The sequence below is a fragment of the Lissotriton helveticus genome, chromosome 6, assembly GCF_964261635.1.
Source record: "Lissotriton helveticus chromosome 6, aLisHel1.1, whole genome shotgun sequence".
Lineage (NCBI taxonomy): Eukaryota > Metazoa > Chordata > Amphibia > Caudata > Salamandridae > Lissotriton > Lissotriton helveticus.
In genome coordinates, this window is record NC_136067.1 from 1,259,424,476 (window position 1) to 1,259,447,434 (window position 22,959).

Here is a 22,959-nt window from a genome sequence, read left to right on the forward strand (position 1 = left end):
CATTCTATCTGGATCGCACACGCCAGTTCTGGGTGGATGACCAACTCTTTGTTGGTTACGTGGGCGCTAAGAAGGGACGGGCGGTGCACAAACTAACCATCACTCGGCGGGTCGTCTTGTGCATCAAGATTTGCTACTCTTTGGCGAGGAAGGAGCCTCCTGTTGGGCTGAGGGCCCATTCCACTCGTGCCACGGCGGCTACTACTGCCCTGGGCCGGGGAGTCCCCTTGCAGGACATCTGTCAGGCAGCTACGTGGGCCTCGCTGCACACGTTCGCAAGACACTACTGCCTGGACGGCCAAGTCCGGAGAGATGGATTCTTTGGCCGTTCCGTTCTCCGGGACTTTCTGGTGTGATCTTGGTGCACAGACCCACCACCGGGGTTGGTATTGCTGGGGTATCTATTCTAAGGTAAGGAATCTATCACTACGTGTTTCTTTCAGATGAACAAGTTACTTACCTTCGGTAACGATATATCTGTAAGAAACATTAGTTAGATTCCTTACCGCCCCACCCATACTCCCCATTCTGCGAACCGATATCTAGGGTTAAGGTCATCCCTTCCAGGGCCCTAGTTTCATGGCACCCGTGTCGGTTTTTATCATGGCTCTGCGTTTCTGGCGCGGAAAAGCTGTGTATAAGAACTGACGTCAGCGTGCGAGAGCGGCGTCTAAGTACTCCGACGTATTCCCGGCGCCAAAGACGCCGACGATGGATGCGGAGTCGCAGACGACGCCTACCGACGCGTAAGGGTACTGCTACGCAAAATTTTCCGGATCCAGTCTGACGCCTGGGGGTTATTCTAAGGTAAGGAATCTAACTAACTAATGTTTCTTACAGATATATCGTTACCGAAGGTAAGTAACTTTTTCACTCGGCTCCTAGCAGCCCATCAGTCAGAGGCCTACTGTGCTTGGCTTCGCTTAGCTGATTACGCCCTTCTTGGATAAGCATGTAGAGGGGACCTGGTCAGTGTAGACCTGCGCCCTGATCTGATCCTTTAAGAAGGCAAAAAATATTGAGGCCATAGCTGGTATGGACCTTCGAAATGAAAATGTATATTCCTGGTAGTGCCTCATGTTGCTGGTCTCCTCAACCAGATTCTCTTAGTTGCATCTTGCTGGAGAAAGCAGGTCGGAACAACACCCCCGAAGTGATGGAGGTGATTTTCTCCAGATGGGGGTGGCTATATGTAGATCTCTTAACATTGGTCCATACCAGGTAAGTTCCCATTGGGATGCCTTCAGGGTCAGCTGGTCTCAGGCCCTTCTGTTCTTTTTTTCCACCAATTTGGCTTCTGTTCAGAAATCCGCAGAAGGTATGAGTAGATTGAACACAGCTGATTATGATTACCTCAGAGTGGGCAAGGAGGATATGATACACCAATTTGTTGGTGCTCAGAATTCGGCCACCTTTTCCTGGCAGGAGGTACATGCTGTGGTTGCAGAATGGTCAGGCCCTGCACCCCTATCTCTAAACACTGCCTGTATGTGTGGAGATCAAGGAATGCCAGCTAGAGCCCTTTAACCCTCCTGGGTAAAGTTGAGGACATTATCTTGGCTGCCAGGAAGGGTGCTATGAAACCCATTTATTCGGGTAGTTGAGACACATTTGTCCAATTGTTAGAGTCAGAAGAGCCCCTTATTAAATAACCCCCTTTAAGGCATCCTATGAATTTGGGCTGCATATGACACCACAGGAACTGTTGGTGGCTACTCTGAAGGGCTATTTGACTGCATTTCCACTTTCATTTACTTTTCTGGGCGGCCCTCATTGTTTGGATAGCTTTAATTGACAAATTTTCTAAAACGTTTACTGGTTTCCTGTCGCTCCGTTCATGGTTACTCTGGAATCAGAATCTGATGTTGACTCTCTTAATGACTCCTCCATTCGAGCTTATGCACAGTTGCAACTTCTAAGATTGAAGACAGTATTGCTAGTTTAAGTAGCTCCAGAGAACTACATGCCCTCTCAGTTTGCCCACATTTCACTGTTTTCTACCTGAAAACGTTGTTCCTCTACACCAGCACATCTTACTTACTTAAGGTAGTATGTGCCTTTCATATGTATTACTCTTCCATCTTAGTTCCCTCTTACTCATTCAAATAAAAAGAGTAACTATTGTGTGACCTGGGCCTCAAGTGTCAGGTATCCTATTATATCATCCACATTTCAAAAGATGGTGGTCTCATTGTGGTCTTCATTGGATTGAAAGTGAGAGAGAGGTTTTGAAGGGTGTCAGGAACCACATTGCTGGTCTTCATTGGAGCCCAGAAGGCCAATTGCACTATTTCATTGGGTCATACCCTATATCATGATCTGCTTTACCTTTACTAAGAAAGATTATCTAGAAGGCAATCATGCCGACTCCAAATGGGCTATGGGTGCTTCCACAGCTCTATCAGAGGTGTTCCTGTGGTTGTCTGCTGGGTGGACATGCAGTCATTCCTGCATACGTTAGCAAAACATTACTGTCTCAAGCCCAATCACACAGTGACAGGGACTTTTCCAGAGCTATGTTGCTTGGTTTACATGTTTTATTGGCACTACTCACTTACTCACTGCCAACTGCCAGGGAGTTATGGTATGAGGTCCCATTCTGCATTAAGATGTATCCATTGAAAGGCAAAGTTCCTCTACGAACAATATTGTTTTTGTGTGCATAATCTTGCTGCAGGTTTCTCACCGTCCTCCCTTCTCTCTTGATGAGTTATTAAGGTGAATAATAAGATGTCATGTGAAAAATGATGTTCTTTATTTATTTTTGTCAGCGATGCTTATTGGTTCCTCTGTCAGCCCAATGGGGCACGGTAAAAGCAGCAGAAACTGACCCTCGTGTACTGGTATTCTTGAGTTTAGGTTCAAGCTGTGTAGCACTACTTGGTTACCTGTAGAACTACTACAGAGGAAATATATTGAGGATCATTCTGATGGCTGTAAAGATGTTCCTAAGTGGAGGAATCTGTAAAAAGATCATGCATTCACCAGAAATAATGTTACCGAAGGTAAGTAATTTTTTTGTTCAGCCCAGTGACCCTTCCATTCCAGCTCACTGACACCCAGTCGGGTTACTGAGTCTGGACTAGAGACCTCCTCTTGCCGAGTCCCGGCTCCACATTGGGAAGTATTGTGAACAAGATGGGTAGTGTTTCCAATGCAGTATTTCTTTCTTTCAGATGTGTGTACTGTGATCACCCCGTGCTTTATGAAGGGGAGCGAGGGCACTGAGACTGTGCATGGAGGTTTCGTTTGAAAGCGTTCATGACACTGAGCTTGCACTACTGTTCAATACCTATTAGTACTGTGCACAAAGATCAGCTATAGAAAAGTTCATCTAGCTTCATGCGCTGTTACTACTTACTCCAACTGCTAGTTACTCCTATTCCTTCTTATTCCTACTCCATCTTACTCCTACTTTTCCTCATTTGTCTCTCTGTTACCCGATCTCCATCGTGTCTAGGAGTCTCTGTTCTAATGCGCCAGTCCCTTGTGTTCTGTCCCTCTTTCTCTTAATCTCGGATGTCCTGTCCCTCTCTCTGTCCTTCTTGGTTTCCATCTCTCCCTCTCGTTTCTCTCCCTCTGATCCTGTCCCATGGGTTTCTGCTCCTCTGCCCCAGTTACCCCATCCTTTGTATGCTCTTCTAGCTCTGTGCTTCGGGTCCTCTGCATGTTCATCTCTTCCTCTACCTCTCACCCTGTCCCTACGCCTGCGATGGTGACATTTTGACAGGCATTGCAATTTCAGTATGTTAACATGGCCCTTTCACCCTGGAGGCTGATTCTTCCCCATTCCCTTTTCTTTAGGGCACAAAGGAGTTACATTTGTAGTATTTCCTTGTGAGATATGAATAAATTACAAAATGGAGTAGGTGCCCAGTTGTGAAGGATGTTAGGGTCCTGCTTTGCTCAAAGATACTACCTTTCTGGAAAATATAAATATCCCAGTGTTCACAAACCTGAGGATGGAGTAAAAAAACATAAAAAACAAGTTGGTCAGGAGTGGTGTGCCTACTCCCAAATTGCCCAGGGACTGGGGTTGTCTGTGCCCCATTCCCTCACATTGCCCGATGGTGGGGTTGGGTGTAGTATTAGAACCACCCACATCAGCCTCAAGGGCATGGGTAGTGTGCCACCTCCTGCCACAGTCTTGCTTGAGGGTGTGAGAATGGGGTGATGTGTGGTTTGGGATAAAAAAATGAAGATTACTTTTTTATTAAACGCTCCTCCATGCCCATGGGCAAAGTGCAGAGGACGAGAGAATCGCCCCTTCACTGCAGCAAAGTAAGTCGGCTAACCAGTACAGCCCTCACACTTAGTCACCGCAAGAGGGGTTAGTAGAGTTAGCTCAAGGAAGGGGAAGTACGTAAAAAAAATCTCTCTAACCCAGCACTTTAACAATGCAGCAGGAAGGCACTGATGAGCACATTAGCACCAGGGCAGTGATAAGCTGTCCAGGTGCCCATGGAGAAAGTCGGGGATTACAGCGACCCTCAATGCCTACCTGGCCACTAAACTAGGTTTAGAACAGAAGAAGTTAAACACATCTTCCCATTGTAAAGGACTGAGAGTGCCCCTAGTGCTAACTAGCAGGTCTTTTTTAAAATTTTCATCTTTCCTTGTCACGTTCAGGGCGAGAGCTGCATGTGCATGCTTTATCTCCTCCACTGTGCTGTTTTCCCACTCTCCCGCTCTGTGTGCTCTGGCAAAAGGAGGCAGAGAGATTGAGTGTATACTGGGTGATGGTCGTTGTTTTTAGTAGATTCTTTTTGTTATTAAGATATCGGATAGAGACATCTAGCCACAGATTCCTTACCTTTGAATTTACAGGTGTCAGGCTGGATCTAGAAGATTTTTGATAGCAGTACCCCTGCACGCCAGTAGATGGCATTGGTCGACTCCGCGTGACATCTTTGGCGTCATGTTCGTCATAGTTGAGGCATATGCGTCGCCAATATAACTGCCACTCCGGCGCACTGCTGTCCGTTGTTTTCTTTCCGCGCCAGCCTGCGAAGATCTGTTGAAGATTGCTTTACCCCCTGTCATTTTTTGACACTTTTTTTTTTTAACAATTTTTATTAAGATAATCAATGCAATTTCTATACAATATAATTGGCATGACGTGTACATAGATCACAGTATTCGGTATATAATCATTGCCACCGTTCTCATAGTCCCAGATTGGGATATTACCCTTACGTATCCTTCCCTTGCACACATACACCTTCTCTAACAGTCTGCTTTGTTTGGTGAATTTAAGCACTCATCCGAATCATAGTTCTCAGGAGGCAGTGGTTCGCATATATCTCCCCGATAGGAGTTCCTCCCCCCCCCCCCCCCAAAACCTTTTCCCACTTTTTCGGATAGCCCCGATGAATAAAAACGGACTTTTCCGCTACCATTGCCAGGTCCATATCTTTACACCACTGGGTAAGAGTAAGGCCAATCCTAGAACCCCATCTCTGTGCAATATTCCGCTTTGCCACTGTAATGCCAAAAGTCACCCATCCCTGAGCCATCGTGTTCAAGTCTGTTGGCTCCCATATATTGAGCAGGCAGGACCTCGGCTCCGGCAATACAGTGACTCCTGTGACCTGGGTGAGTGTCCTCATCACTGCCATCAAGTATCCCACTATTCTGGGGCAGCTCCAGATGGTATGGAAGAATGTCCCTAACTCTCCGCACTCCCTCAGACAGTTTGGCGTGTCTATCCGTCCAATTTTATGAAGCATCACCCTTGTGTCGTATGTACGGTGGAGAATTTTAAGTTGGATAAGTCATAGCCTTGACTGAATAGCCGCCTCTCTGAGAAGCTAGCGCCTCCCTCCAGTCTGCCTCATCAATGTCTCCCACCTCTCTCTCCCATGTTGTCTTAACAGTCTCTGTGGGGTCAGGTCTATTATTAATTATTTTTTTATACATACTCGAGATTGCCTTTTTTTGAAGCCGCTCCGTCAGGACTCTATCCTCTAATGGCGAGGATTCCTCCGGGGTCGCGCCTGGCGGGAAGACTGACTGCAGTGCGTGCCTAATCTGCATATAGCGGAACCTTTCAGTCTCAGCAAGGCCATAAGTGGCCTGCAGATGCGCGAATGTAACCACTTCCCCCTTCTGCCACAAGTCCCCTACTGTTGATATTCCTATGGTGTCCCAGTTTCGGAACCCTTGGAGTTACCCAGCATCCCCAGCTTCTTTGTGTCCCATAGTGGCTTCGCCTGTGTGATTACTCCCTCCCATCCCAGCGCGCGCTGAGCCACAAACCAGATGTGTATTGTGTGCAGTGTTGGTCCGGTGATAGTGTGCTTTTTTTTTTTTCTTGTATAGGGCATTCATGATCACCGCCGGCTCAAGAAGATGTCTGTCAAGCCTGAACGCTGGCTCCCCTTGGGGAACGTGCAGCCACTGGTTGATCGGGACGAGCTGGGAGGCTCAATAATATGCTCTGATGTCCGGAAGAGCGATCCCGCCGTCATACCAGCTCCTAGCGAGTTTTTTTTGTGCTATGCGGGGCGCCTTCCTGTCCCAGAGTAGTGTGGTCATCTCCGCATCAATTGCACCAAAGTACGTTGATGGGACCAGGAACGCGTATAAAAATCGTGGTAGCGCCACCATTTTAAAAAGCGCAGCCCGGTCGAGGAGCGTCAAAGGTAATGTTCGCCAATGCTTAACATCTTTTTTAAGACGCACCAGCGGTTGGATCAAATGTATTTAAATAAATTGTGTCCGATCATGCGCGACGAATATTCCTAAATATTTAAACCCATTTGTGACTACTTGCAGGGCACATCCTCTCGGCAGCCGCGGCGGCGGGCCCTGTAGGACATATAATAGGAATTTGTCCCAATTTATTGTGTATCCGGACACCCGACCGTATGCCGCACATATATCTAGTAGACAATTAATGGACCGCGCTGGGGATGTTGGGTATAACAAAATGTCATCTGCATATAGCGAAATACGATCTTCTCAGCCGATCGCCCACCGTATTTCTCGTATTGTGAGGTCCTGTCTAATCCAGGCCGCCAGCGGCTCCAGCACTATTGCGAAAAGCAGGGGTGACAGTGGACACCCCTGCTTTGTCCCTCTGCCCAGTGGGAATTCTTTTGAGAGATAGCCGTTAACTACCACCCTCGCCATTGGCTGCGCGTACAGTAGTCGGACCCATCTACAGAATTTTGGTCTGAAGCCCATGTGCTGGAGGACCGCAAAAAGGAAGGGCCACTCCACCAAGTCAAACGCCATATGCGCTTCCAAGGAGGATATGACCGTATCCTCTACCAAGGCCGATTTGCGCTCTATTACACTAAACAGCCGCATTAGATTAAGCGCCGTGTTTCGGTGTGGCATAAAGCCGGACTGATCCGGGTGAATAACTTCCGACAAATGTGGTTGCAACCTAGTGGCCAAGGTTTTGGCGAGAATTCTCGCTTCTTCGTTTGAAGAGATCTCGGCCTATGACAGACATTTTTTTACTTGTTTTTTTTTTTTTACTCAGTTTGGTGTGCTAGGGATGTCTAGTAAGAATTAAAGTAAAGTAAAGTCCACATTTGTAAAGCGCGCAATCACCCGTAAGGGTCTCTAGGCGCTGGGGGCCGTCGGGAAGATTAAGCGAGCTATTGCCCAGAGTCACATGGTGCTGGGCTAAACTGCCGCCGGAGCCGGGGATCGAACCGTGGTCCCCAGATGCCAGCGTCAGTCGCCCTGGCCGCGGCGCCACACCTCTCCCAATTCCAAGGGGTTCAAGTGTGCGACGCCTGTCACTGTGCCATTTTGGTCACGGACCCCCACCTACTGTGTCTCTGGTGGCTGGAGCTCGACCATGACACAAAGTCGTGCTCCGATTGCTGTGCCATGGTGCTGAAGGCTTTGAGGGAGCATTCCCTAAAGCTGATAGCAGCCCTGCGCCTCTGAGTTTGCCTCCTCTCTCTTGGTCGAGAGGAAGGTCAGAGCACCGCTCCTGAAGATCGAAGTCCTGTTCCTCGAAGTCGTTGCGGTCAAGTAAGATGCTTCAACATCGTCCTATCTGTCATGCAACGAGATGGAGGAACCTTGGTGTTCTAGGCCTTGCTCCGCGGAGCGGCTGCCTGGGTCGGCTCTGCATTTCCCTCTGATTCCAGGGTCGAGAACGACCCCTGCCCAACTCAAGGAATTTTATGACTCCATGTGAGCCACATTTGGACGGCCTGACCCTGCCGCCGCTCCCTCGGGCCCTGCAGGCTCAGATGAAGGAGTCCCCATTGGTTCTGCACCTTCTGCTCCAGCCACAACCTTCTACTGGACCCATTCCCGGGACGGACCGGTGTTGGTCGTCCCTCAGCGACTTTCTCCTGTGCCAAGGTCTTCTGCATCGACGGCGCCCACTGGCAGCACCTCCCCAATTGTCCTTCCCGACGACACTGAGCCAGTTCGGTATCTCTTGACGCAGAGACCGTAGCTTACGGAGCTGTATGGCTCCATGCCATTCAACTTACCCTATTCTGAAAGGTTAGGACTGGATGAGGAGGATTCGGAAGGGAAGCAGGATCCCTTGGAAATCCCGCAATCTCAGGATATGGACTGGTATGTGGAACTGGGTGATGCCAGTGGTCTGGAAACCTCCTCAGATTCTGGCATGCTGTCTTGCCCCTACCCTTGCTATGGAGGAGGATGCATCATTTGCAATTGTGTTGCATAGGACTGCGGCGGTCTTGGGCCTGCAGTTTCCTATGGTGGTAGTCGAGACTAACGTCTTGACAGAGGTCCTGCAGCCTGGTGTCTCCACCTTGGAATCCTTGCTGCCATTCAATGAGATCTTGATAAACGTTCTTCTGGGCACCTGATCCAAGCCCATCACAGTGGCTCCTGTGAACAGAACGATTGCCCACTGCCATCGCCCAGCACCAGGCAACCCAAATTTCCTCACCGCCCACCCCACCACCCCAGCCCACAAAGCTTGGCGGTCCAAGCTTCCACTTCCTGTGGCGCATTCCCTGCTGCACCCCCGGACAGGAAATCCAAAAGACTGGAAAGCTTTGGGAAGAAAATGTTCAGCTCCGCCAGTCTAGCATTGTGGTTGGTGAACACTGCATTCCTTTTGGGCCGTTATTCCCATTCTTTTATGGTATACGGTTGGGCTGGTGCTGCCATGAGTCTTGGAGGAGGACCGGGTTCTGCTACCAAGCAATTTCAGACGGGAGAGATGCAGCAAAGTTAGCCATCCGATCTAGCTTGGACACAGCAAACTTGCTAGGGAGAGCAAGTTCCTCGACAGTGGCCATACGACGCCACACCTGGCTGAGGACGTCACGATTTTCAGGGCATGTCCAGGCTAATTCTATAGATATGCCCTTTGATGGCTCCTGTCTCTTTGGAGACAAAGCAGATGCAGAGATGCAGCGCTAGAGGGTTTTAGAGGACTCACGGGCTACAGCCAAGTCCATAGCCCTCACCACAACATCCGGGCCTGTGTCTGCTTTTCGCTCCTTTCGTGGCTACAGAAGGAGCTTCCAACTGTGCAAACCTTACTACAGCCAGAGAGCCCCGCACGTTCAGCAACCTTTGCGGGGCTGTGGACATGGTTCACCCCGACCTCGTGGTTTGGGCGGCTAGAAGTTGACCAAGCCACAATCTCCTCCTGCACCGCAAAACCTTTCTAGTCGATTCACTCCCCCCCCCCCCCCCCCCCCCCCAACTACCCCGGACCATGTTGAGTTGGTAGCTGAATAAGCTTTCACCTCCACCACTGGTGGGACATCACCTCGGAAAGGTGGTGTTGCTAATAGCCTGACTGGGCTACGCCCTCCCCTTCGAGACAACCCCTCCATCCATGCCTCCAGAGTACAATCAGCTAACAGAGGATCATCTTATCCGACTCCGCAAGGAAGTCCAGACTCTCTTGGCCAAGGGAGCTATAGAGTGTGCTCCTGGGCCAGAAATAAGCCACAGTTGTTCCCGCTATTTTGTGGTTCCAAAGAAGGCGGAGGCCATCGTCCTATCCTCGACCTCCGAGCCCTCAACTACTTCCTCAAGAAGAAGTTCAAGATGCTCACCATTGCTCGGGTCCTTCCTACCGTTGTCCCAGGAGACTGGATGGTAGCGTTGGACTTGCAGGACGCCTTTTTCCAAGTTCCCGTTCTGCCTGCCCATTGTTGCTACCTGCGGCTTACGGTGGGCCACGAGCATTTTCAATTTGCCGTACTCCCCTTTGACCTCGCCTGTGCCCCTTGGGTGTTCACGAAGACGATGGTGGTGGCGGCAGCTTATCTGTGGAGATCATGGGTTCAAGTCTTCCCCTATCTCAATGCCTGGTTGCTGAAGGCAGGCTCTTCCCAAGCAGTTGTCTCCCACCTCCAGACTACACCGTACCTCCTACACTCGCCGGGGTTCACTATCAATGTGCCAGAATCCCACCTGACCCTCTCTGATGCTCCCTTTCATCGGGGCAATTCTGGACACAGGGCAGTTTCGGTCTTATCCTCCCAAGCGGCGAGTCCACAATATTCAGGCTAGGATACCAAAGTTTCAGCCTCGATCCTGGATTTCAGTGAGAATGACTGAGGCTGTTGAGCCTCATAACCTCGTGCATCCTTCTTGTGGACCCTGCAAGGTGGCACATGTGGGCTCTGCAGTGGGAACTGAAGTTCCAAAGAACATAGCATCAGGGAAGTCTCACCTATGGTTCAGATATCGGAGGGCACTGCGAAAGACCTGCAGTGGTGGCTAACAAACCCCGATTGGGTCAGAGACCGATCCCTCTCCTTTCCCCACCCAGATCTCACAGTAGTGACGGATGCATCCCTTCTGGGATGGGGCGGCCATCTGGGAGAGGTGTAGATCGGAGGACTCTGGTCTCTGGTGGAAGCCAGGCTACATATCAACCTGTTGGAGCTTCGGGCGATCCGATTGGCACTGAAAACCTTTTTACCGTCCATCAAAGGAAGGCTAGTTCAGGTATTAATGGACAACACTACCGCCATGTGATACTGCAGCAAAAAGGACAGTGTGGGATCATAGACCCTCTGTCAAGAGGCCCTGCGTCTCTGGACTTTGCTGGAACAGGGTATTTCCCTGGTGTTTTAACATCTGGCCGGTTCTCTGAATGTCAGAGCAGACAAACTCAGCCTACGTTGCCTTGCGGAACACGAGTGCAGTCTCCATCCGGAGGTGGTACAAGGTGTCTTTCAGCGGTGGGTAGAGCCTTGGTTAGATTTTTTCTCCAAAGAGATCACGCAATGTCAGCAGTTTTGCACGTTCGTTTCCAAGGTGGACCTTGTTCTGCAACACTTTTCGTCACAAGTGGAACTCTGGCCTCCTGTACGCCTTTCTGCCCATACCACTCCTGCCCAGAGTGCTCAAGAAGATCAGTAGCGACCGAGCACAAATCGTTGTTGTGGCTCTGGACTGGGCACAGAGAGTCTGGCTGGCCCTTCATGAGATTCTTCTGTCGCAGCAGCAGGGGAGGGTTCTCCACCCGAACCTGTCAACTCCCCGCTTCTTGCGTGGAGATTGAGCCGCGACAGTTGACAGCTTTTGACCTTCCTGCTGAAGTCTGTGGAGTTATCTTGGCAGCCAGTCATCCCTCAACTAAGTCAATGTACGCCTGCTGGTGGAACAAATTTTGGTAAATATTGTACAGATAGGTCTATTGACCCCTCATCTGCCTCCTTGTCCGATGTCCTCCTGTTTATTATTTTCTTGTCCCAGCAGGGCTCTGCCCTGTGCACTTGGAAGAGCTACCTTTCAGCCCTAACTGCTTTTCTTCGGCTGCAAGATCAAGTTTTACTTTTCAAATCCCCTCTTGTGCAGAGATTTTCGTTTGGGTGAACCCATTTGTTTTCCCCTAACCCTTTTATTATGCCACAGTGGGACCTTAATTTTGTCCTTACCTTTTTAATGTGCGCTCCATTTGAGCCATTGCATAACTGTCCTCTACAGCTGCTCACTATTAAAACAGCCTTTTGGGGGCAATCACCTCTGTCAGGAGGGTGAGCGAACTGCAGGCCCTGTCATCCCAGCCTCCTTACCTGACCGTCTTTCCGGACAAAGTAGTACTCCTGACTAGGGCATCTTTTCAGCCTAAGGTGGTAACATCCTTCCATCTGGGATAGTGTGTTACTCTGCCCACTTTCTGTGCACATCCGCATTCTTATAAGGAAGAGGAGCATCTCCACCGTCTGGACCCCAAAAGAGCATTCTTGTTCTACCTTGATCGATAGGGTAAATGGCAGCAAAGAGGGGGCGTGCTTTTCAAATTAGGACAATGTAATGCTGTGTTGTCCTCTGTATTAAAATATGTTGCTCTTACCAAGGAAACAGTCTCCTGAAGGGCTTGCGGCCCATCCCACCATGGCGAAGGCCGCCAACACATTCCTTCAGCGTGATGTTCCAATTGCAGATAGCTGCCAAGCTGCCACGTGGGCGTCTCGGCACACGTTCGCCAGACACTTTTGCCTTGATCCAAGAATGATGATGGATTCAACCCTGATCTGTGACTGGGGGTGAGTGAAAAGTGTCAGCGCTCCGTCCATCATCTCCTTGTGTTTGCTTTGTTCCTCGTAAGTTGCTGTGGCATGCCCAGACATTGGTCCCTTGCTCACTTTGCCACTGGATTAAAGCCAGCCTGGCTGATGAGGGGCGTTACCCCGAAACCGGTCCCAGTATACTTGTTTGCGGTTCAGGGAAATACTGGCTTTGCACTTCGGGCTGGACTGTTCCCATGAGGCTCAGGGTCAAGACTGATTTGCATATAGCTGTGTCTGAAGTGGGGTGGCGAAGTGAGCTAAAGAATGATGATGGATTTAACCCAGATCTGTGACTGGGGGTGAGTGTCTGAAAAGTTTCAGCGCTCCGTTCTTCATCTCCTTGTGTTTACTGTTGCCTTGATTCTCAGGTTCACACGAAGGGCCTGTTTGGCCGCTCTGTCTTGCAGGACTTTCTGGTCTAAAGATTTTCCACAGTCTCACCTCCGGGGATGATATTGCTTGGGAATATGTTCAAAGGTAAGTAATCTGCGGCTAGATGTCTATATCAGATGGACAAGTTACTTACCTTCAGTAAAGCCTTAACTGGTTGAGACATAGTCTATCTGCAGATGCCTTACCCACCCTCCCATCCTCCCCGCACTACTGAATTGTTTTGAGTGTCAGGGCTGTTCCCATTCAGGGGCCTAGTCTCTTTTTTTAACACACCATGGTTAGTCACTTCATTGCACTGTGCTTCTGCCATGGAAAGTCGAGAAAATACTGACGTCAGCGCACCAGAGTGGTGGGTATATTGACGTCGCGGACGTCACGATGACGAGGAACACGACGCTGACGATGTCACACGGAGTTGACCAACTCCATCTGCCGGCGTGCAGGGGTACTGCTTTCAAAAAACTTTTGGATCCAGCCTCATGCCTGGAAGTTCAAAGGTAAGGAATCTTCGGCCAGGCCATGTCTCTACCAGATAATGCATTACCGAAAGTAAGTAACTTGTCCATTTCGAGGCTAACAATGGAATATACAGTACTAATGCATGCATGGTATGTACTTTTGCCTTGTATCTCAAGAACCGCTGGGTGAAAATCCACCACACCAAAAAAAGACCCCGAATCGATGAAACTCCATCTTGCAATTAACATTAAATGACCTTTTTTTCAGCAGTTCGTGGTTTTTTTCACAACCAAATTTTACCTTGGAAAAACCTATGCTAAATTTAAAAAAAAGTGACCATAATTGCCCCTTTTCCCCTTGTTTATTACTGTAGAATCATTTTACTGATCTGCAAAGTACATGTCCACTGAATTGGCCTAAGAAACCTTTCACACTCTGCTCGGTCCTCAGGACCACTTTTATCCTAATGCCCAAGGTTGAACTTTGTTGATTGCAGGATGTATGTACTTTGATTGGCATCAGTGACTTCATTAATACTGAGCAGTTAGCTTTTTTGCATAATTGATTTCACCCTTCTAATCTCACTTGCAATTGGTTTCCAATAATGCTTACCTATTTTCATAATGGTGGACTGCTATTGTATTAAGTGTAGCTGTTTGATACCCGTTTATGCATTTCATGTTTCCAGTATGAGAATCCCGTAAGAGTCAGTGAGCGGAGTGAGGTAAATTAATTTTATTTTCATGCTTTTGTATCCTTAGCTGAAAATTTGTGGAGCTGTCCAGGAATGTGGGTCTGTAAATGGCAAGCCAGCTGCTGGTTGTGAACTTGAAAACAACCAACCTGTGAGGCCAGTCGGGTTGCAACACACCCTAGAGTTGTCATCTGAAGGCTTTATTACCATCACTTACCGAGGGGATTACGTAAAGCAGTCGGGTATGTTTGACGCGCTTACTGTTGTATTATAACATTGGAATGTCGAGTGTTCCATTGAAGACAATGGAGTGCTCCAGGCTTCTACTGGCTGGCTTGAAGCCTGGAGAGCAAGATTCCAACGTTTTTTTTTAATGTCACAGCTGTTGCTTTGAACAAAGGCCTTTCTGAGCCCAAGGCGATTTAAACCCCCTCTGATTTGAGAGGACTTTGTTTTTACAAATTAGAAGATTCTGCCCTCTAGGGGTGGAATGTTCTAATAGCCTTAGAGCCCTCCGCAGCGGGCTCTACCGTCCATGAAAGGCCTGCTCCCTTGTTAAAGGCCCTCACCTTCAGCTTGGTCCTTTAATGGACGGTAGAGCCCGCTATGTTGGGCTCTAAGGCTATAGTATCACGTGCTTGCTGTGCTGTGACTTGATTCTAGGACACTAGAGTTGGGTTTAGTAAATTACTTTCTTTGTGTGTTTCTTTTATTTCACTGACCATTTAGAACCTTGCTCCCTGCCCTCTATTATTTTACCTTCATCACTTCACGTCAATTGCTTTTCTACCATGTTCCTTGGAAGCAATACTTTTCTTATCCTAGTTTTGTCATGAGGTTTGAACTTTGCAAAGGCCGCGATTATGTGTGAGGGGTGGCCGCACCATTGCCAAATATTTACTTACCAGATTTTTCTCATGGTGGAGCCACTACTGGATCTACAGTGGGAAAACACTCTTGGTAGATCTAATGCTTAGGATATTAAAATTGTAAAAGGCACCCTATCGAAGGCATCCCTTCACATTTATTCATGGACACTTTTTTCCTGTCTTGATCCTTTATATATTATATAAAAAAATGTAAAGTCCTTGACTTGAAGACACCTCTTCTGCTTAATGCAGTAGGCCACCTTTCTTTACCAGCTTAATTTTTTTAATGGCATTCATAGAGTACAGGGATACTGCACATGAAGTGTCCCAGCGCTGGGAAGCCGAGTAGAGAAAAAAGTTGAGCACAACAGTAAGAGCCTAACAGGAACCAAAAAGCCAAGTTTTAATTTTGCATCTAGATCGGATAATTATCGCATCTGATAATGACTTGCAATGATTTGTCATATAGTATTCTATAGCACTGATGTTTCCATACCCTTGTGAGGCCTAAAGCGGTACAACGTTAAAGTGCGACAGGGCAATTAGTATTCCTTTTCCCACTGGTTTTCCTTTAGAGCAACTAAAATGCAAGTAATAACGTGCACTTAGAAGTAATGATGCCAATTTCTTTTTTTTCCAGGAGCATTTGATAAATTTATTGTGCGGTTTATGTGCAACGATGATTTGTACCCCGGCAACATGACTTTTGTGCGCGAGGACATCAACACCGCGTCAAACGTGTATGACACTTTTTTCCAGTTTGAGACAGCCTTGGCCTGCCGCCCTGCTCCCGTGGACTGTCAGGTTACCGGTAAGTTGTGGGAAGAACCCCTCACAGGAGAGTATGCAAGCCGCACAAGTTGTCTGTCCTTGGCTTTGGCGCCCAGCATAGTTTGCTATCACTCCAGTTCCTGACTGATAGGCGGTATCACTAATTCAAGGTTTGACGGGTAACCTCAACAAATGAAGAAACAAACCACCAGTGATTCAGTTTTCTATTTTTTTTTATTTCACCAAAAATGTTTAGCTTTAAGGTGACGAAAAATGTCCCAAAAAGTATATGCCCACTCTCACTTGTTGACATAGCTCCCTTTCCTACACACTTGAAAGTTCACAGCTGTTGATACATTATACAATGCGGTTTCTGGATTGTACGAAAGGAAAACTTTCAGTGGGCTGTAATTTACGCTAATTAAAAGTCGGTCTGTGTCCACGGTTCACTGCTTAAAGACCAATGTAGTATCTGTACTGCTTCTTGGACAGACAAGTTATCTCATTATACCCATGGGGTATGTATCAGGAGTTACCGGACCTATTTGGGTTACAACTGGCAAGTGTTTGCTTATTCTTTCCTTTTTTTGCAAACTTATGCCAGCCACCTTTAGATATCAACAATCTTAATCCCTAAAGCATAGGTTTGCTTAAAGACCAATGTAGTATCTGTACTGCTTCTTGGACAGACAAGTTATCTCATTATACCCATGGGGTATGTATCAGGAGTTACCGGACCTATTTGGGTTACAACTGGCAAGTGTTTGCTTATTCTTTCCTTTTTTTGCAAACTTATGCCAGCCACCTTTAGATATCAACAATCTTAATCCCTAAAGCATAGGTTTGCAATATAATTAGACAAGGCATGCCATGACCACTCCTGTTGGCTTTGCCAATTATTTTTTCTAAAGTAAAACATGTTTTGCAGGGAAAAAAAACTTCAAATGAAATGGACATTAAGGTTACAGTCCGGAACCTAACACGCACTGGCAAAGCCAAGAGTCTAGATTTTTAGTGCTAGTGCCTGATATTTCCATCCATTCATGCCCCCAGTCTCTTATTATTGCTTCCAGTTTCTCATCTTGGCACACATGCATCTATTCATCGAGCCTTTTACTCATTCTTGTTTAAATCCAATCACTTTTCCACAATACCACTCATACAAACTCACCCCTAAGTGAAGATGCTATTTCAGTTATCAACTAGACCAGTTGGCTTTATTTTGTGATGGGTGTGAGAATGCTTCTGGTAATGTGTGACTGTTAGTCTGTGACAGGTGAGTCAGTAGTGGGTGAGTGCTGATCTGTGAGGGTTGAGTGCTGATCTGTGAGGGTTGACTGCTACTAGTTTATGTGAGTACTAGTCTGTAAGGGAAATGGAGACTGCTAGTCTGTGAGGGATGTGAGTGTGCTCAGTAGTGTCACACTTCTACTCTCGGGGTGTAAGCTCTGTTGATAGTGTGTGACTGCCATTCTGGTGGGTGTTGAAGTGCTGACAGAAGTGCAAGACTGCTAGAAAACAAGGGTCGTTCCATGCTACAGATAATGTTTTACTGGTACTCTGCTTAGAGTGTGAAAGCGCTTTTAGAAATTTCTGCTAGGCTGTGAGTGGTGTAAGAGGGCTGTTAGCATTCAGAGTGTTTAGCTCTTCACCTTAAGGACTTTTAACAATTTCTCTCTTGTTGAGTGTGCGTGTAAGTGTGATAGAGAGTGATCATTGCATGGCTGTTGCCTATGGTTGTGTAGATTGCTAGATTCCTAACTGCTGTGTGCCTGTTCTTGTGTATTAGAGAAGCTTGGAGGAAAGAAGGCCTAGCACCTGTAGAGAGAATGGGGAAGCGGCAGGGAGACTGGAGCAGAGCATCCAGGCAGGTAACCGTCTGCCACCACAAATGATCCGAAGCCACTGACATCACCTGCGGTGTACCCCAGGGCTCATCACTCAGCCCGACCCTGTTCAGCGTCTACATGGCCCCCCTCGCACAAGTAGCCCGCCAGCACGACCTGAACATCATCTCCTACGCCGACGACACCCAGCTCATCCTCTCCCTCACCAGGGACCCGCACACCTCCAAAACCAACCTCCACGAGGGAATGAAGGCTGTCGCCGATTGGATGAGGAGCAGCTGCCTGAAACTGAACTCTGACAAGACAGAAGTCCTCCTCTTCGGCCCCACCCCCTGTGCCTGGGACGACTCCAGGTGGCCGACCACACTGGGAACAGCACCAACACCCACAGACCATGCACGCAACCTAAGATTCATCCTAGACTCCTCCCTCTCCATGTCGAAGCAGGTCAACGCCATCTCCTCCTCCTGCTACAACACCCTCTGCATGCTTCGCAGGATCTACAAGATTACATCCTCCAAAGATTACATCCTTCTGGGAGACCTCAACTTTCACCTTGAAAAGAACAACGACCGCAACTCCACCACCCTTCTGGACAACCTCGCCAACCTCGGACTTAAACAACTGGTCACTTCCCCCACCCACATCGCAGGTCACACACTCGACCCAATCTTCACCTCCAGCAATCATCTCTCCTTCAGACACACTACGGCTCTCCTCTGGACCGACCACAGCTGCGTTCACTTTACCTACAACAAGCCCAAACCCAACAACCACCCCCAACCAACTCTGCAAAGAAACTGGAACAAAATCACCATCGACCAGATCTCCTCATCGCTTCTTCTAAACCCCCCAGCCCACTCCTCAAACCCCGACCAAGCCGCCACCAACCTCACACTATGGTTATCCAACAGCGCCGACATCCTAGCACCACTGAAAAAACGACAAATCAAACTTGGCAGCAAGAAGGCCTCCTGGTTCAACGATGATCTTAAGAAATCCAAGAAACTCTGCCGCTCCCTTGAGAAGAACTGGAAAAAAGACCCAACCTCCAGCACCAAGGACGCCTTCAAAAACGCCACCCGCATACACCACCAACTGATTCGAAAGGCCAAGAAAAGCGCCCTCAAGGACCGACTAGATAGCAACGCCCACAACAGCAAGGAACTTTTCAACATCGTCAAGGAATTTACCAATCCCTCGGCCAACTCTAACGACATCACCCCCTCTCAAGCCCTCTGCGACTCCCTAGCCTCATTCTTCCACAACAAAATTGCAGACATCCACAACAGCTTCGACAACCAACCTGGAGACCAACCCACCGAACCACATGCTAGACCTTCACCCCCCTCGAACACCCTTAACGACTGGAAGCCAATCTCCACTGAGGACACCATCCGCCTGATGAACTCTATCCACTCAGGATCCCCCTCAGACCCATGCCCTCACCACATCTTCAACAAAGCAGACTCCATCATAGCACCGCACCTCCGAGACGTCATCAACTGCTCCCTCAACTTCGCCACCTTCCCGGAAAGCTGGAAACACGCTGAACTCAGCGCCCTTCTGAAAAAACCCACAGCGGACCCCACCGAACTCAAAAACTACCGTCCCATCTCGCTCCTTCCATTCCCGGCCAAAGTCATCGAGAAAGCTGTCAACAACCAGCTCGCTGCCTTCCTCGAAGCCAACAAATCCCTCGACTCCTCACAGTCCGGCTTCCGAGCAAAACACAGCACTGAGACCGCACTCATCGCAGCAACAGACATTCGAACTCTACTGGACAATGGAGACACAGTCGCCCTCATCCTCCTCGACCTCTCCGCAGCCTTCAACACAGTCTGCCATAGTACCCTCCTACAGCGTCTCAGAAACATCGGAATCCAAGGAAAAGCACTAGAATGGATCACCTCGTTCCTCACCGGAAGAACCCAGAGAGTCCGCCTTCCACCATTCAAGTCAGAGGCCACTGAAGTCATCTGCGGCGTACCACAAGGATCTTCACTCAGCCCCACCCTTTTCAACGTATACATGAGCCCCCTCGCGGCCATCGCACGCCAACACAACCTCAACATCATCTCCTACGCGGATGACACTCAACTGATCCTCTCACTCACCAATGACCCTAGCACCGCCAAAACTAACCTACACGAAGGAATGAAAGAAGTAGCCGAATGGATGAAACACAGCCGTCTGAGACTGAACTCAGATAAAACAGAAGTCCTCATCTTAGGTACTTCCCCCTCTGCATGGGACGACTCGTGGTGGCCAGAAGCCCTTGGAAAAGCACCCATCCCGACAGACCACGCACGGAACCTGGGCATCATCCTGGATTCCTCACTTTCGATGAACAGACAAGTCAACGCCGTCTCCTCATCCTGCTTCAACATTCTTCGCATGCTCAAAAAAAAAATTTGTTGGATCCCCACCGAAACTAGGAAAACGGTCACCCACGCTCTGGTCACGAGCCGACTGGACTATGGAAACACCCTCTACGCCGGTACTACCGCTAAACTCATGAAAAAACTCCAACGAATCCAGAACGCATCAGCCAGGCTCATACTAGACATCCCACGCAAAGAACATATCTCTGGTCACCTGAAAAACCTCCACTGGCTTCCCGTCAATAAGAGGATCACTTTCCGACTCCTAACCCACGCACACAAATCACTCTACGAAATCGGACCAGAATGCCTCAACACACGACTGTCCTTCTACACCCCCTCCCGCCAGCTACGATCATCCAACCAAGCCCTCGCCACGGTACCTCGCATCAACAAAACCACCATGGGAGGCAGATCCTTCTCCTACCTGGCAGCTAAAACCTGGAACTCACTTCCCACTTACCTTCGCCTTACCCAGAACCACCTAGCATTCAGAAAGCAACTTAAAACGTGGATATTTGACAAGTAATTTCCCACCCCTCCTCAAGCGCCTTGAGACCCTCTGGGTATGAAGCGCGCTATATAAATTCTTTGACTTGACTTGACTTGACTTGACAAGTGGATCTCGACCGAAACCAGAAGAACAGTGACCCAAGCCCACGTCAGCAGCAGGCTGGACTACGGCAACACACTCTACGCAGGAATCCCGGCCAGACACCTATGACTGCTGCAACACATCCAGAACGCCTCCGCCCGCCTGATCCTCAACATCCCTCGACGCAGCCACATCACCTCCCACCTAAGAGACCTGCACTGGCTCCCCGTCAACAAGAGGATCACCTTCAAGCTCCTCACCCACGCACACAAACCACTCCACAACACCGGACCAGCCTACCTGAACAACAGACTCCACTTCTACACCTCCGCCCGCCAGCCTTGTCCTCGCCCCCGTCCCACGCATCCAACTAACAACCTCCGGCAGCAGATCCTTCTCCTTCCTCGCCGCCAAGACCTGGAACACCCTCCCTACCCACCTGCGACAGACCCAAGACCGGTTCACCTTCAGAAGACTCCTCAAGACCTGGCTCTTCGAGCAGTAGCAGCACGCCCTCCCCTCAGCGCCTTGAGACCCTCACGGGTGAGTAGTGCACTTTACAAATTCACTGATTGATTGATTGATTGAATGGCACTGCCTTAATGAGCTAACATAAATGCAAAGGAGTCTGGTGTTACCTCTACTACTCAGCACTGACCTGCAGTAGCAGTGCCCAAAGTTTTTACACAGCAGAGTGGAGCACTCGCTGATCATAAGATCAAAGCAAGAAAACTAAAGTAAGCGACTCAGTTCTAACAAGCATTGGCATAGCCAATAGGTCTTGCCTTTGGGACCTTATAAGTGATTAGCCAGAGGTTTTGTCTTGGCCTTTGTTTTTAAGCTATGTTGTAGAGCAGAGTGGCTGCTGTGCAGCATGTTGAAAAGTTATAATAAACAAGACTGGCCACATTATTTTGTATCAAAATACATGCATTACCACGTGAAATGACACCGGTACCTTTTTAGGTCTCGGACTAGCGTCCCACGAAGGGGGTGGAGTCCGAGATTTTATGATGTCTAATATGTGGCTTGAGCCCGCCCCTCTTCTCCATTCGCTGGCCTCGTAAATGCTGGCCAGCCATTGGAGGAGAGGGGCGTCACTCAGTTCAGGCCCGTCTAAACGTGATTCGGGGGCGTTTTTCTCTTTTTTTAAGCCCGCCCCTTTTCTAGTTTATTTTTTTTTTGCTTCGTAGTAGTGAATTAACCACAAATACTTCAGAGCAATGTTTAACAGATTCCTTCAGCAACATTCGTTAATATATGCCCTTTTCACCACGCTTCGACCTCTTCCGCTCGAACGTCTCGGCGTGTTATTTTTCATGACTTGTTTTACAGTTGATGTGCCTGACTCTGGTATTTAAATATTTTCCTTCCACGCCGATGAACGCCTGGGGCTGATATCCTTGGAAGCGGCTGGAAACAGGGGCCTCTGCGGAGGTGCCGACTAAAGGATACATAGGACGCGCCAGCGCATCCCCCCTTCACTTTGAGCCTCTCGTCCACTTCCTAAAACGCTTTCGCCCCTTTTCTTTCTGTCTGTGTGACCGTTTGTGGTAAAACCGGGCTCGCACACTTAAATCTCGGACTTCATTCGGTCTCTGGATAGCACTGCACTCTGCTCTGCACCGAGGGCGGGAAGAGAAACGCACAATAAAAAGCCTGGTTTTTAGGTCTCGGTGAAGCGAGCGAAGCTCGCTCTCGCCAAAGACCTATAGTCAGCGTGTCAGCTTTCCAGGAGGAGGACAGTCCTGGCCGCGCGCAAGGCGATTTGCGCCGGCCACGCGCGCGTGAACGCGCTGTCCTCCTCGGAAGCTGAGACGCTAGCAATACCTCCCGCTGCTTGCGCATGCGCCGTGCCCCAAGGAAGGTTTCGGCTTTACGCATGCGCCGTGCCCCAAGGAAGGTTTCGGCTTTACGCATGCGCCGTGCCCCTTACTGCAGCACCGTCAGTGTCCTGTTCCTTGTACTCAGACTGGTGTTACCGCTGCCAGGACAGACCGTTCTCTTCATGCTCTTGGGCACAGGACACACTCCTTGCATTTAGGACACAACCCCTGCCCCTGCTGCTGGGCCATAGGACAGGCTCCTTATTCTTGTCTGTGACTCACCTGTCTGAGCCTCGGTTCCTGCTCCTGTTTCTGGCCGGTGACTTTAGAATATGCCTAGAGGAGCTCTGCACCGAGTCACCCGGGTGTGCACAGGCCAGAGACGCCCACGCTCTCCACAGGCCAGTGGCACAGCTCGTGTGCATACATCCAGGTACTGTCGGGGAGTACAGGTCGAGGCACCCCCCATAGTGTACACTGTTCCAGTAATCAGCAAAGTGCACAAGTCCGGTGAAGCACTAGGACTGTGCGTTGGGTGTAAGCAGGTCTGCCTCTTACTGGCCAAACCTGGGGTCGATGTGGCGAGCGGCGCGGCCCACACAGTGTCCACAGTGGATGGAGAGT

At 49.1% G+C, this 22,959-nt stretch overlaps 1 protein-coding gene across 1 annotated transcript in view; it reads left to right on the forward strand.

Moving 5' to 3' along the window:
- Positions 1-22,959, forward strand: part of IGF2R (insulin like growth factor 2 receptor) — a 1,933,894-nt gene that overhangs the window by 711,378 nt on the left and 1,199,557 nt on the right. Inside the window, exons 22-23 of the mRNA XM_078648980.1 lie at positions 14,111-14,285; positions 15,553-15,723. Of these exons, the coding sequence (XP_078505106.1) occupies positions 14,111-14,285; positions 15,553-15,723 (346 nt within the window). The remainder of the gene's footprint in view (positions 1-14,110; positions 14,286-15,552; positions 15,724-22,959) is intronic.